Below are 16,983 nucleotides of genomic sequence, written 5' to 3' on the forward strand. Positions count from 1 at the left end.
ATGCATTTTTTATAATTTTCCCTGGGAAAAAACAAACGTCATCACTTCAATAATAATATGTTTAAATGTTCAAGGACATTTTAATGTTTTGTTAAGCAGCAAGGGCTAAGTTATTTGTGTAAGACGTGAACTGCCATGGCATTTTTATAGCATGTGTATAAAAGAGGAACATGAGAGCATCGGGCTCAACTCCAAATGTCTTAAAGGCAATCCTGTCTTATTCATGCCCGTGCCAAGTGCTGTGTGTGACACAGATTGGCCCTCCATTATTATGTGTTCAATGAAAAACAGAGCTATGATAGCAATATTAAGTAAGTTGTTCAGTATATGTGTATATATATACATATATATGCATATATATGTATTATGGTTTATCACTGGGAAAGATTTGAATAAAGATTCAATATTTATTTATTCTTACTTTGTGCCAAGAACTGTATTACTCTTTATATGCGTTATTTTATTTTATTTACTTCCTTCAACCACCTGAATATGCTTCGGGCAGAGGGAACAGATACAGTTCATTAGTAAGTAATTTTACGGCATTAAGATTCAAATTTAAAAGAGAAAGTTAGAACCCTATCACAGAAGTAATACTTACGGTAATAGAAATTGTTGTCTCATCTAGCAAGAAGCAATGGATTCTGACTGAGAAGTTGCAGTGCCTTTTAGGAAGCTTTGCTAGGGCAAGTATGTACCGTGAGTACCACTGAGGTAGTGAGAGTGGCTGCTCCCAGGGCCTATGGGACTCCTTGTTGCCGGGAGCCAGCAGGCAAGACAAGGAGTCACCTGAACGGCATAGGAAATTGATGCTGATCCCAGGGGGAGGTAAGGCTACTCTTAACAAGTGGAGTCAGTCAAAAATAAGTGTGGGACTAAGGCGATCCGCTTGGATACCTCTTGGTGCTCTGTTAACCCACTGGAACAGTGGATGGGGATGGATGCGTGCAGCAACCCTAGATGGGGGCTAATTGTCAAGAGCTCACTGCCCTCAGTAATGAAGATTTGACTCATACCACCATGGAACACCATGACCTGCTAAGGTGATAGCCAAGGGATAAGAGGAATTTGAAACAAATAGTGGAGGAGGGAAACGATGAGGAACAATGGTGGACTTGAGATCAACTACAGAGACCACTGCATGCATCCTCTGTACTATACTGGTTGTTCCCTTCCAAATTACAAAACTATCACTTTCCCTTCAGTTTCTATAGCTTCCTTCATTATCTTATCACGTATGTCTTTCCCTTTTCCCTTCATCTCACCAAATCTCACACTCCCGATCCGAATCCTTTACAGATCATTCTCCTTCCAGCTTTCCTACCTCTCTGAGTTCTAATAGCACTTACTATCTGATTTACACAATTTTAATCTCATATTGTTTGTTTGATTTATTCTTGTCTCTTGACCATACAACTTCTTTTTTTTTTTTTTTTTTAAAAAAAAGTCCTGCTTATCAACTTTCCTATTCAAAATTCAAATTATTGAAGCTACTAAAAAAATTCCCTCAGGAGGAGAGGCCCATGGGAACCATGGAGGAGATTTCCCTTGTATCCGAGTGGAGTGGAACAAAGGGTGTTCCATGGCGGCCATGAGGATGCTCCTCTCAGGGCTGGGACTGCAGGGAGCCAAGCTCCATGAGATCTCCAGCAGCTGTGCTTTGACTGTGGCCACATTTTAATGGAAGTCACACTTCCCATAGGCTGCACTTGCCGATGACTATGGCAGGGATTCAAAGGCAGGCCTGTTCCTGGGAGAAGCAGGATGTTTCTGGCAGCAACTTTGGCTGAACTTTCCTATGACCTTCAGTCAGTGATGTTTCCACCCACCCTTGCTTTTCTCTTTCCTGTGTCCTTCACTCAGGGTCAGATTTGCATCATGGTCTGGTGGCTCTCTTAGCCTCCCTTGGATTCTGTCCCATTTTCCCTCCTAGCTTGCTTCTCACAGGGCCTGGACTAACACACATACTTACTGAGTGAAACCTGTCCACTGTTTCACTGAACAGCTTTTGCTTAAGTTGGATAATGAGCTGACAGCACAACATTCTTATCTTATAAGGCTGACAAGCCTCCTATCTCCCAGAAATTAATCAAATTTTCAGGCCTTTTGAAGAGACCTTTCTAGTTTTTGCTGCTCTTGCAGATAATTATCTTAAATTTTTGCTCATTTCTTTGTTCAGTTCACTGTGATATTGGGAGGCAGAAATAGGTAACAGCATTTGGGATGGAAAAAAGAAGTAATAGTATGTTGGAATTGAATGTAAGTCTTTAAATCTTTAACATTAGTTCTAGAAATAAGTTAAACTTTGTCCAGTTTTAATCACCTCTCTTACCAAAGCTATTTTTACGTGTTATTCTCATATCTCATATCTTCTCTTTTATTTCTATTACCAAAGATATTTATTAATCTTAGCACTGTTCCTCTCTCAATTTGGATTCTTCACCTCCTTTTAAATGCTTTCACTTTCTATTTGCTTTATGTATCACTCATCTATTAAACCACATTTACTGAAATCAATTCTGTACCAGGCTCGGAATGGGGATGAAGAAATGAATGTAACATGGATTTATCCTCAGGAAACTAACATTGTACTAAATCCCAAACATTCTGGAGTTTTTTCATAGCTAGAAGGGACTTACGGAGAGTAATTCTGTCAATTTTTCAGCATGGCTCCTATTTTTGCCTTTGTTTATCTGTCCTGTGACCCAAGTCATGTAATTGTTTAAAGAAGGATACGCAACTACATACAAAGTATAGAAATCTAACAATTTTGTGTATTGTCAGATGAAAAATGAAGAACAATTTACGTAACTGCTACCCAGAGGTTGCTATAGTAAGCATATTTTCCCAATCAGGACTTTTTTTGGGGGGGAGGATGATCATAGAAAATTGCTTATTGTGAGCACTTATTAACCAATTGGACTGATTTCTTTTAAGGATAGAGTGTGATTTTGAGTTTTATCCAATTGAAACTTATCATGAAGCATGATTGCCTGTTTTAATGCATTATATACAATCAGAAAATATATGTTAATTAGGTAAATTCTGTTCAAGTATGCTTACAAGATACGAGGTTTAGAAGATCGGGCGTTCAGATTCGACAAAAACATGCTCTCAGGGGCAGGGTCTAGGGGGAAAGAAAGAAGAAAAGAATGATAGTAACATCTGCCCATGAGTGTTCCCATGAACGTCAGCCTTTGTTTTTGGTTGACTTTTGTTGACTTTAACCCCAGATTACATCTTAGAATCTAATTTTCACATTCATCTTACAGATGCAATAACTCTTTTTTTGTCAATCTGGTATCTGACTTCAGACTATGTGCTATAATTTATTGAGCTGAATCTTATTAAGGCTTTTCTGAGATCCCAATCTTGACCTGGCTATTTTTCCCCCCAAATTTTATGATTAAAAATTGAAGCATGCAGTAACATTACACCATTGAGATTCTACAGTTAATATTGTGCTGTACTGAATTTACCACATACATGCCCCTAAATATCCAATAATTCATCTTATTTTGGGATGCATTTCAATGATAGCTGCTCACATGACACTTTAGCAGGCATATCATTACCTAGATTTAATAATTCCTTTATTGTTCTATTTAATTCTTCAGAAGTAAATTTTATATACAAAAAAATTGCTCAGGGTGACTCGGTGGCTCAGTGGGTTAAAGCCTCTGCCTTCTGCTCAGGTCATTATCTCAGGGTCCTGGGATCGAGTTCCGCATCGGGCTGTCTGCTCAGCAGGGAGCCTGCTTCCTCCTCTCTCTCTGCCTGCTCTCTGCCTACTTGTGATCTCTGTTTGTCAAATAAATTTAAAAAAAATTGCTCATATTGTAAGTATTCCATCCCAGGAAAATTTCTACAAGTGCTATGTCCTGGGTAACCTAAACTGTTATGGGCATATTTCTTTCTTTGTTAAACTTCTAGTAGCTAACAGCTCATATTTCTTTCTTTGTTAAACTTCTAGTAGCTAACAGTTCATAGCTCCCAGACACATTGACATATGACTGAATTTAGCTGGGACAAGAAGAAACTTATTGGGAGATAAACTTGGTTTAAAATCAGGGTCACTTTATGACATCTTGATGGCTTAGCTCTAACCATATATTACTTTGTAATATTGTCACTTGCCCTTCAACATGGCAGTCAACCCCTCTTACCCTAGACTATGAACTCAACACTGACAGAGAAAAGCTCACTCATCTTTAATTCCTAAAGAGTAGATGAATAAACACTTTGCACTTTAAAGAATAAACAAAAGTTACATACTAATCTACACAAGAAATCTGCCCAAAGTGATAAGGTATACAAGTATATTTTGCTTTCTAAATAGATTTAATTCCTGAGATCAGATAGCAAGAGTTTGGATCACAACTTACATATACATTTGTATTTATAAAAATTTAAAAAATAGGCATTTCCATTAATTAATAATCTCCCCTAATTAATTTCCCTTAATTAATTAATTTCCTTAATTAACTAATTAATACTACCTAGTCTACCTGTCCAAATACTTCATTTAGCAGAGAAGACTATTTTGAACTCTACTGTATAACAGAGAATCAAAAGACTCATCCAGATGAGGTTATCTGCAAAATACTGACCTAAAATGGTTTGGCAACTTAGTGACTACTTGACATTGGGGAATGACTCTTCAGGATAAAAATGTAATTCCAAATTATTGGGATTACAGTGTATTTGGGAGCAAAGTGTCAAATAATGGTAGAACGAGAATTCTGGTATGTATGGGAGTGTCCATGAGAGCTGCTTCCTTCGTCCCAGCACACGCTTTTTTCTGGCATGTCCTCAGCAAAGATACCACTAGGGGTGACAAACACCCTCTGAGAGCCGTTTCGGGGTTTTATTAATTGCAGAGAGCATATGAACTAACATATTCTATTTCATGTTTTCAGATGAAATGTTGTGAATACTCAAGCTCCTAAAGTGCTCTGCCTCTTTAACTACATCATCATCTCACAATTACGTAGTTTTGCACCTGCATCGTTGTATCATACGGTGTCTTCAGAAGTCTCATCAGTGACTGCACTACTGCCAATAACCCCCTTAAGCCTCCTGCAAGGGTTTAGAAATATTAAAAGACGGCCACACCCAGAGAATAAAACAAAGGTGAAAGCAGATCTGGGCACTCTATAAATTCATGATAAGGGCCAACCAGAATTTTCCAAGAAAAATACAAATCCAGCTGTCCAGCCTTAAGCGGTCCAAGTTTAATTTAGGCCAAGTTAATAAAACTAATAAGGTTGGGGGCCTCAGTTATCAGCAGTCCTATAGAAACAGACTCCCACAAAGCCTTTTTGTAGCCTGATTCTGAGATCTTAATTCTGCTTAATCATTTACCACTAGTTGTCTGTTATGGGTCTTTCTTTCCACCTCTATGACACCTGCACTTATATGATCACTAATCCATCATTTACCTTTCTGGACTCCCCTGCCTCTTGCAGATTCTGGCTTCTAAGAGCATCATGTCCTATTGTTCTGATTGACTTCACATGCTCTGGTATGTCAGCTAACTTCTCTCTGTGATGCTCCTTTAATCTTGCTATTTTAATAGTTAACAACAAAGAGCATTTTTTTTTTTGGTGCTATCAAATAGCCATATTGAAGTGAACCATAGTAGATTCCTTTATCCATTCATTCATTCAAATATTTATTGGCCATTTATCATATGTCATGCTATGAACTCATTAGGTGAACAGACATAAAGGGGGCAGGAATCAATCTCCTTCACTTGGATAGGAGTGGAAAATGGCAGAGGAGACCTACAAATAAGATACAGAAACTCCATTTTTAAGGATGAGAAGTTTCCTACCGCTGGTAGTTATGGATAAGGTACAAAAGGGCAGTGCAGGCAGATAAAGCAGCAAGTACAAAGACATATGGTATGAAAGAGCAGAATGGATTAGAATAGCTCAGAATGGCTGGTTCAAAGCTAATGTGTAACATTGGTGGGAGGTGAGGTTGGAAAATTAAAAATAATACCAAATATTGATGTTGTAATTTGTCCTATGAATGTTACATATTTTAACCCTCTATAACAATTCCATGAGGGAAGTATACTGTCTTTAACATTACCCCTATTTTATATATGTAGAAATGCAGGCAGAGAAAAGCTAAGTAAGTTGATCAAGTTGATCAGCTAATAAACCGTAGAGCCAGGATTCCATACAGGCAGTCTGCATTTTTTCCCCTGATTTTATTTTCAAATTCAGATTTTTTTTATTAGGTAAAATGTGCATATTGTAAAATTCACACTTTCTATGTGACAGTCTAGGAATTTTGACAAGTGCATTTGCTCTTCGCCCATATGGTGGCATATATCAGAAGTTCTTTCCTTTCTACTGTAGAATAGCTTTCATTACATGAGATCCATAATTAGTTTATCTATTCATCAGTTGGCAGATATTCTTGTTGTTGTTTTGCTTTTTGATGATTATGAATAAAATTATGTTAAAGTCCCTGTCTGATAGTTCCAACATCCAGGTCATCTCTGAGGTTTTGTGTGTGTGTTTGTTTGTTTGTTTTGATTACTGTATCTCTTGACAATGGCTACATTTTTTCCTCCTTGCTTCTTCGGACATTCCATAATTATTTATTACATGCTGGACATCATGTGCAAAACAGTAGAAACTCAAGCAAATAACATTTATACTTGGAGGCAAGCACTCATTCTTTTAGGCCATTAGTGTGGGGTACTGACTCAATCGAGTCAGGTGTTGAGTCAAATTTAAATTTTGTGTTGGCTTTGCTAATCATCAGTGTACCACAGGTTGCAGTTTCCTCTGGAATTCTCTTCTGATTAGGATGTGGGTTAGAGTACCATAGAATTCCCCCCCACCACAACCCCCACAAGTGTTTCTGCTCCACACTCGGTTTTCAGCTTTCCCTGAAGGTCTGTGCCACAAGGGGGCTCTCTCTCTCTCTCTCTCCACATCTTTCCCCTAATTTAAGGCAGACCCTGTAGCTTGTAACTTGGGACCTTTTAGTCTTCTGGTGGGGGCAGAGAGATTCTCTATTGTTCAGGCCTAGCCTCAATCTTAAGCAGCTCCTATGTGCCTGAGCCTCTGGAGAGGGAGTTTCTCAAGATTGATTCCCCTTCCCCTTTTGGTGCACTCTATCTTGTTTCTGCAGCAGAATTCACACAGGGGGTGGAGGGTACATTCTGCCCCTTTCCTAGTGGTATTAGGATGGGAAATTGGGTCTTTTTCTGTTGCGCTTTCTGGGGTAAAGGGTTTTTCTTTCTGTCTTCTCCACAGCATCAATATACCTTCACCTGAAGATGCCAGGGTTTGCTGGCCCTCCTCCCCATCCAGGGTATTTAGTTTTTTGTTCCATATGTGAGGAAAATCAGGGCAGGGGTGAGGGCTTGCATAACTTTCCCTCAGTGATGGTAAATCTTCTCCTACATGTCTGCTTACTGTGGGGTTTCATGTTATTCCCCAATCTTTCTTTAATTTAAAAAAATTATTTATTTTAGAGGGAGTGAAAGAGAGCAAACAAAAGGAGGAGTAGTGGGAGGGAAAGAATCCTAAAGCAGAATCCCCCATTGCCTGATGTGGGGCTGGATCCTAAGACCCTGAGATCATGACTGAACTGAAATCAAGTTGGCCATTTAACCGACTGAGCCACCCAGGCTTTCCTCTCCCAATCTTTCTTAAGCAATAAGTGAGATCCCTGGAAAAGTGATGATGATGTATACATATTCTGCTTGAGTCTAAAGTTTCTAGAGATTATATATTGTCACACTAGACCGCACTTAGGACTTCACTGATTTTTTTTTTTTTTTTTGGTTACCTAAATTTTTCCTATCTGCTTGTATGGTGAATAATGCCTTTTCATTCCTTGCTATTTTCCACATGAGAAAATTCCTGTTCCATCTCTCTTCGGGGAAGCCTGTCTCTCTTTGGAATTCAGGCTGCTTCATTGTCTTGAAACCACAGCTCTTTGATGGATTCAATGAAACCTATGACTTTGTAGTTACTTTTCTTATTGTTGGGAGGGAGCAATGCTTATTTCAGCTTTCTCCAGCCTACTGTGCTTTTAACAATTACATACCCAAAGTAGATGGGAATTAGAAAAATTAGGACTTGCATGTATGTATTCTAATAAAGAAGTCTAATTTTATCCTGAAAGACAGCAAGAGATGGTGAAGGATGATTGATTGATTGACTGATTGATTTAAAGAGAGAGAGAGAGAGAGGCTGTGCAAGCTGGGGGGTGGGGGTGGGGTGGGACGGGGCAGTGGGGAAGGGAGAGAGGATCTAAAGCAGGCTCCATGCCTAACATGGAGATTGACACAGGGCTTAATATCACTACCCCAAGATCACGAACTGAGCCAAAATCAAGAGTTGGACACTTGATTGACTGTGTCACCCAGGTGCCCTGCGAAGTATTTTAAACAAGGGAATCACATAATCAGCTTTGGGATTTAGAAAAATAGCTTCAACAGCGGTGTTAAAGACACATGTTAGAAGCAGGAAGATCAGTTAAGCTTGAAATATCTAGGGATGAAATAATGAGGACTTGAATAAAAAGAAATGGGCTTGAAAAAAAATGTCAAGAAGTTTTTCAGACTCAGTGACCAATAAGCTGCAAGAAAGGCAGGATAAATCTAGTGTCCCTGCACATCCTCATCGACCAGTATATTTACTGAGTGTCCATTTCATTATCAAACATATCCTGGTTTGAACAGAAAATTAAATGGTATAGTCAATTTCAGCATAGAGTGATTCCAAGGTTTGCAACTTGGGCAACTGGGTTACAGTCAATAACATGACTGAAACATGCTTTAAATTGAGCCAGGACTGGAGGTAAGAGAAGGTGCTTAAAGAAACATTCCTAAATTTCACATCAGGTGCTCGTGTTCAACAGAGAGCTGGATATATGGTTCTGGAGATCAGAAGAGAGGCCTAGGGTGGAGATACAGATTGGATGATTATTAGTGGTACTGAAATTTGTTGATATAAAGGTGATTGTCCACAGAATGTAAAGTTGCAAGAATCAGGAAAGGGCCTAATAAAGAAGAAGAGTCAGTTTAGTATAGAGAATTTCCATGAAAGACAAGAAAAAAAGTTTCAAGTATGGCATGGTCAATGATGTACAATAGTTACTGAATGAAGTAAAAGGTAAATTTAAAATTAACCAATGGATTTTCCAAACCCAGATAATAGAAGAAATTGGAAACAAAGCCCTAGAAGGTATATTACACTGCTGGGGGAATTCAGAACAAGTACTCTTCAACCTGACTCTTCAACCCCTTTCCATGCCACATTATGAAAGAAATATAAAACATTATATTTGGAAGATTAATCTGTATATAGCAATGGTATATTTCTTTAGAGTATAGTACTTTTTTCTTTTTTCTTACATTTACAGCTTGATTAAAAAAAACTTGCAAAGCCACAGAACAAATAGAACTGTAATTTATGTGTTATAATTTATTCAGCTGATTTAATGTATTATCAAATTTTATGTTTTATTACAATTCATGTTATTACAAATATTCTCTGTCTCAAGTAGTATGGACTGTGCAGTTAGGGGAAGGGGTTGGTGAAGACCAGAAAAAAAGAAGGCTTTCACTAGGACCAAACGGATGAGTGTGTTTGACTATTTCATTGAATTAAAGAATGTGATTGATTTCAGAATTAAAAGTTCTATTCTAGGAGAGCCATCTCAAATTGACCTGTTCAGAAAGTTGATTTTTCAGTATTGAAGAGTCAATATTTGTCTTCAATGTCCTCTCTTACAAGTGAATTTAAAATTAGTCATCTTGTATTCCTCTATAAAGTAAAATAATTTGATTTATCTGGATTTACGGCTCTTCTTAACTGCATTTTTCTCAAGAATGAGATTTTCTTTTCTTTAAGGGTTTTTTTTTTTTTTTTTGGGCAGATTTTAAATAATACTTGTTCTTTCTCTGTCTTTTATATTTAATAACTTCAACTAATTTAGACATATCTCTATTGTTGAAGCAGGATATTGCGAGATGTCCTTTTCGCATGTCCTTCCAGGACAATAGTCTCTAATCCCCCATTTTTCTGGCAATGCAAACCTTTCTATTCATTTATTCCTTTTGTTTTGCTTTTTATTATGTTTAATGTAAACCATCTCTGACCTGTCTAAAGGCCCCTCAGGCTTCACACTTTTGGCAGTGATTTTTCTTAGCCTTAATTGTGCTCTTGACTTTGGTTTAGTTTGTTCCTATCTCCTCTGAGCTTCCAGGTTTATTATTTCAAACTATTCATTTACGTGCCAGTCATTCTTCCCTCACTCTTTGCATAAGCATTCATAAAAATATCTCTTGTTATGCTATGACATTTGCTCTTTCTCTCTCTGGGGTTTAACCTGGAAAGAGGAATGGGCTCTAATCCCTCCATTATCTTGGGAGTGGGAAGCATTGACTGTTGCTTTTACTTCATCTGTTTGTAATCCACCTGAAATACTTAACCCTCAGTTCCACTGAAGCTCTCCTGACTTTTTAGCAGTTGTTGAAGAAGCACTTTTCATTTTCACGGGTTTCTTTCTCTTTTGCTGACAACGCTTCTTTCTCTCTATTTTTTCCCACCATCAGTGGCATAGAATTAATCCTTTTTTCCCCCTTCTTCTTGTTAAAGTCCCTTTCTCCCTCCATTGTTTTTAGGTCTCAGAGGCATATCTTTCCCTGTCATTTACCTTTGCATGGGTTTCCACTGAACCTAATTCAGGGGTTCTCAACTCTTCCCCTACATCAGAATTCCCTGGGAACTTAAAAGAACATACCAGTTTCTGATACCAAAACCAGCCAAGTAAATCTGAATTGTGGGGTGAATTTAAAATCTCTAGTGAGATGTGCAACCAGGAATGAGAACCATCGATCTCCTTGTTTTTAGCCCGCTTGTGTTCTCTTACATTACTGTTTCAAGTAAGAGAACTCATTGAGGATATCGTGGCAGTGCTTTTTATTTTCCTATAAATCATATAGCACTTGCAAATAGTGCCGATAGTCTCCCCCCAAATTGATAAGACATTTATGAATCACATCATATTTCCTATCACTGGGTGAAAGCTAGGTAAGGTAGAGGAAAGCAGAGAAGAAAACTGGGAAAAAAGATAAGTAAGTGGCAGGAGGAGTCGACGGAGAGACACACAGAGAGAAGTGAAGGAGAGAGGACAAAACGTTCCTCGAAATGATAAAATCAGGCCGGGTTGCTTGTTACATATTCAGAATGATCAGAGACTCAGGGTGGGAGCTGGGACTGGGAATCTTTGCCTGAATCATTTTCAAGGTTACCCAATGTCTCTCAAAGTTTGAGAAGAATAATACTGGTCAACAAAACAATTGACAAATCCCACTAGAAGTTATCACTCTTTTAAAACCACTTTATAGCCCTCATAAACACTGGACACACAAAAAAATTCATTGAAAGGTGGTCTCTAATAAAGGAAAAATGCTGTGTGTGTGTGTGTGTGTGTGTGTGTGTGTGTGTAGGTGTGTAGACGTGCAGGTGAATGAATGTGCATCTTTCTCCCTGGAGGTCCAATTTTCTGGCACCTGTCTTGCTCCTATCTCAACCTGCTACCTTGTCTAAGAAGCCCTCCCTAGAGAGGGACTTCACTTTCTTTGGGGCATGATCATTCAGTCTGGAGATGGCTGTAGCTCTTAATAACTGGAATTCCGTATACGAAGAAGGAGAAAGAATCCTGTTTGGCCTATCGGTTTTGTTGTGGAAAATGCAGTTCATTAATTGCTCAGATGACTGTACTTGGAAACCAGTTTTCCTTCCATTTGTGCACTTTGTATCTGCTCTTTCTATGAATCTTTCTAATGGCTCCCTCCTGAACGTGTTTTAAATTTATAGATTCTTCTACTCCTGTCAATCCAATGTTATTTATTTTCTGTCTTCTAAGAGTTTTCCCCAACTTCTTTAATGTCAGTCATGTCCTTTATTGGTTTTAAATACTTTCTATAATTTTAAAGGTTTAAAATGAGAGGGAGGTCAGAGGAATGAAACCAAAATTGATCAAATATTGTATTAGTCAATAAGAAAAAAAATAAAGGAAACCACAAACATCGGATTAACATAAGCAGAAATGGAACCTATTGAGAGGATGTTAGGAAGTTTGCAGAATTGCCCTAAATCCTACAGAACCAGTTTCAGAAATCTCCAAAGCACCTGTGCTCTAGAATCAAAAGAGGCTGAGAGAATGGAAATCTGTTATTTTGAGAATCAATAGTAGGAGGGAGGCAGTCAAAGCTTTTTCAAACTCTTGGCCTATGAATCACCTCTGGCTTCACTTTTCTTTCTGCAAACATGACCCAAATTTCCAGCGATACACTCATTAATTACCACCTTAAAAAACTTTTGTATATTTAACCTTGCATTGTGTCAGCTTGCCAATCTTCAACAGTGAATCACTCTACCATCTGTTTTTCAGAATTTATTCCCAGGTTGCTAGACTTTGCTGGATAAACTTTCAAAACTATGTTGACTAAAAATTCATGCTAACTCAGTTCTGACTCATAAATTCATCGTGTTTTCCTTGACCTTCTTTTCATCTTTCTCTTCATCCTTTGTCCTAGATCATCAGGAAAGTGGACTGAGAAGACCTGATTTTAACTCCAGTTTCTGTTCTGCTTAGTTTGTGACCTCGGGAGGGACTTTTCATTTTATTCTGTCCCAGTTTTGTCTGTGACATAGGGCTAATATTTAAATTATAGGATGCTTGTGGTGATGACTAAAAGAAGTATGTGAAATTACTTCCCATCTACCTTATGCCCACATACGGTAGCTATGCTAAGCTTTGTATGAAGAGCAATCCAATATCTTTATTAAAAATATATTTACTTGCTGGTTTTTTTCTATGGGTGTGCATTTCCAAATTTGTAACTTTTTCTGGACAGTTTGAAATCTCTACTGACACCTCACACTAAAAATATCTATAATGAGCCACCTCTTTTCCTACCAAAACTTCTCTTCTTTCTGACTTAGGGCAATTCTGCTGAGTTAAGAGAGATGCTTCACTGTTGCCTCACCTTGTTGTTTCATTCCTGTTATTCTTATATCATCACATTTTTAGATCTCTTCTCTTTCACTTTGACGGAGAGCATAATATTCCATCCTATCAGTTTGGTGCTACCAACCAGAAGCTAGAAACCTTGTTTCATGCCATAATTCACCACCCAAGATGAGATACAATCCCTGAGAGAAAAAGAAAAATCTAAGTAATCCAGGCTACATACTCACTGTATTTATCTACTTTGTTCCAATAAATTCTACAACTCAATCCATAAGCCCATTAAGTTATATGTGCATAACAAATACTGTATTTGTATCTCAAGTCAGATTATATGCCATTTTACTTGTGTTTTCCTCATATGGTGATTAGAATTTCCATCTTCTATTACTTCATTCTAAAAGATGTATCTAAACTCCCAGGAGGATTATTATGGACGGTCTCTCTGCTCTCCAGTGCAGATGTCAATGTGTACTTGCAGAAGACCCCTCCATTTCTTGGAGCCCTTGCTTCAGTGTGCTAAATGTATTAAATGTCTGATCCTTTCTACCTAAAATTCTCTCAATAAAATCAGAAAAAATGATTCTTGTACACCAACTATAGAAGCGGGATTTGCTTTTCTTGTGTTCACAATTGAGGTAAAAAAAATCTGCTGCCATTGAATGTTTGGAGTTTTCTCTTGTGAGAATGCAGATGGAAGATGCAGCTGCTTTCCTCCAAATCAATTTTCTCCCATTGGTCCTTTGTTCTCTTTTTTTCCCAGAGAAATTTCTTGTTTCCTAACAGTGTATTTTCCTGCACAATCGAAATTATTTTTATACAGTTAATTCTCGAGTTTGAGTTTTAGTTTTAACACTTTAGATGACATCCAAACTTGTCTAACTTTCACGGAAATAATTAACTATATTCTTTAACCTCAAAACAGGAGTCTGGGATTTCTTGGTTGGATGCTGAAGGGATTTTGTAGACATGGGAACTCAAAGTGTAATTAGTAATTTATACAACTAATAGGTCTATTTGTCAGAGACTCAGATCCATACATTCTAAATAAGGGAAACAACTAGTGCAACTTGTTGCGTTGGAAACTTTGTTTTGAAAAGTCAAATAATTATAAATATTTTTATGAAACAGGACTGACATCATTTTATCTTTAAATAGGGTTTGCTAAAAGGCGATAGCTCAATAATACATTCACTAGTTTTGTACCAGTGCATGATGTAAATTTAAGTAGACATTAATGCAGTCTGTTTGAATAATATACATATGTAGATGTATCTTTCTCTTAAAATTGCCCCAACTTTGATTGGTGATCTTATCAGATTTTAAGAGAAAGATTGTACATATATCTATTTCCATTTTCTGCTTAGCTTGGCCTAGCTAGACATAGCAGATATAGTGTGTTGATAAGGAGGCAATAAAAATACCTTGGGAAAAAATGTAGCATGGTATAAAATTCTCTTTTGTAATTTCTGAAAATTGATTTGACTAACATGCATCTTTCTATGGGGCATTTCATACTTCAGACATAAGACTTTAGCCAAGCATGGAGGCAACTATTTAGGTCAGGGATACAGAATTACAGAGATCCATCTGGTTTGTGTTAATAGATCTTTGTATAACTTTAGGAGAATGCATTTCCTTTCTCATATTATGAGCTACACAGTATATATCCTGAAAATAATTATTTGGTTAAAAAGGTATGTATGTGGTCAGAAGAGGTAGTAACGGCTAGAAGGACATGAGCTTCAATGATGTAACATACCAGTAGTGAGCTGCCACCAGGCCAAGGATATTGGTACCGGGACAGGCCAGTCAGGCTGTAGCCTATTTATAAATATACATTGTTTCTAGGTGCTGGAGATACAGAAGGAAAAAAAACAAAAAACAAAAAACAAAAAAACAAAAAACAAAAACAAAAACAACAGACTGAGGACTCTTTCCAAGCTGCTTAACTAATTGAAGGAAGCAGATAGGAATCTGAAAATAAATGAGATAATTTCAGGTACTGAAATGTGTTATGATGAGGGTAAATAATATTAGAGAATGATGCCTGAGGTAGGATGAGCAGGAAAGGCGTTTCTGACAAGGTACACTTCAGCCAAGGGCTGAATAATGAGAGAGGGGTAGCCACGTAAAGCTCTGGGGGAGAGAATTAGAAGTAGAAAGAAGAGCAAGTGCAAAAGCCCTGGTCCAGGAAACAGTCTGGTGTGTCCCAAAGCTGAGGGAACAAGCCAGCGCCTGGAGAGAAGTGAATGAGGGAGAGAGTAGAAGGACCCAAGACCAGGAATATGGCAAGGGGAAGGTCCAGAGGACCTTTTAGGGCATGACACAGAGTTTAAACTCTTATTTAAAAGTAACTGGTAGTCACCACAGTTTTTAAAAGGATAGAGGAATGATACAATTTACACTTTAGAAAGATCATTCAGGCTGCTGTGTGGTGGATATACTCTGGGGGCAGGGCTAGTCAGGAATTTTGCTGAAGTGGTCCTCCTAAAATCCAATGAGAATTGAGAGAGGCTTGGACCAGAAACACATTAGCAAAGATAGGCAAAAGCTGCATCTTTGGAATATATTCAGAAGAAGGGATGACAGGACATAGTGATGGGTAGAAAATAGAGTGTATGAGAAAAGAATCACAACCATTCATTTCACTTCTCAGGTTTTTTTTTTTCAGAAATATTGTTTTATAAATATAAAGCAACAGCTTTCCTTCTTTCCTCCTCATTTTGCAATTTCATTCTAACTGGTTACACATCCTGTTTTCTTATTTCTTTTCTTTCTTTCTTTCTTTTTTTTTGAATATAGTTGACACACAATGTTAGATTAGTTTCAGGTATACAACAGAGTGACTCAACTCCCCTGTACATTATGTTGTGTTCCCCAGAAGTGTAGCTACCGTCTGTCACCACACAACACTGTTACAATACCATTGACTGTCTTCCCTATGCTGTGTCTTTTATTCCCATAACACTCATACCATAACTGGAAGCCTATACCTTCCTCTCCCCATCACCCATTCTGTCCCCCTCCATTCCCTTCCCTCTGGTAACCATCAGTTTGTTCTCTATATTTATAGACCTGATTCTGCTTTTTTCTTGTTTTATTCATTTGTTTTGGTTTTTAGATTCTACATATAAATGAAATCATATGGTATTTGTCTTTCTCAGTTTGACGTATTTCACTTGGAATAATGACCTCTAGGTCCACCCAAGTTCTTGCAAATGGCAAGATCTGTCCTTTCTTATGGCTGTGTAATTCTCATGTATGTGTGTGGACACATGCATGCTTGTGTACACACATACCTATGCCACATCCTCCTTATCCATTTGTCTATCAATGGACACTTAAGTTGCCTCCCTATCTTGGCTATTACAAATAATGTTGTGATAAACATAGGTGTTCAAATATCTTTTCAAATTAGTGTTTTCATTTTTCTTTGGGTAAATATCCAGTAGTGGAATTGTTGAATCATATGGTATTTCTATTTTTAATTGTTTGAGGAACCTCCATACTGTTTTCCACAGTGTGTGTATCAGTTTAGATTCCCACCAAAAGTACACAAGTGTTCCTTTTTCTCCACATCTTTACCAACACTTATTATTCCTATGTTTTTGATCTTAGCCATTCTGACAGGTGTAAGGGGATATCTCATTATATTTTTGATTTGCATTTCCCTGATGATTAGTGATGTTAAGCATCTTTTGTGTACTATAGCTTGTTTTTTTTTAATTTTTTTAAAGATTTTATTTATTTATTTGACAGACAGAGATCACAAGTAGGCAGAGAGGCAGGCAGAGAGAGAGTGAGAGAGGGAAGCAGGCTCCCTGCTGAGCAGAGAGCCTGATGTGGGACTCGATCTCAGGACCCTGAGATCATGACCTGAGCTGAAGACAGCGGCTTAACCCACTGAGCCACCCAGGCACCCTATAGCTTGTTTTTTAACTTCATTTTTTGGATAGCACAGTG

The 16,983-nt window shown here is 37.8% G+C and overlaps 1 protein-coding gene across 1 annotated transcript in view; it reads left to right on the plus strand.

The window, feature by feature from the left end:
* The first annotated feature begins 960 nt into the window (after positions 1 to 960).
* LOC131834614 (malate dehydrogenase, mitochondrial-like) overlaps positions 961 to 16,983 on the plus strand; it is a 68,247-nt gene continuing 52,224 nt past the window's right edge. Inside the window, exon 1 of the mRNA XM_059179293.1 lies at positions 961 to 1,043. Within this exon, the coding sequence (XP_059035276.1) occupies positions 961 to 1,043 (83 nt within the window). The remainder of the gene's footprint in view (positions 1,044 to 16,983) is intronic.

Source organism: Mustela lutreola, chromosome 6, assembly GCF_030435805.1.
Source record: "Mustela lutreola isolate mMusLut2 chromosome 6, mMusLut2.pri, whole genome shotgun sequence".
In the NCBI taxonomy this organism is placed as follows: Eukaryota; Metazoa; Chordata; class Mammalia; order Carnivora; family Mustelidae; genus Mustela; species Mustela lutreola.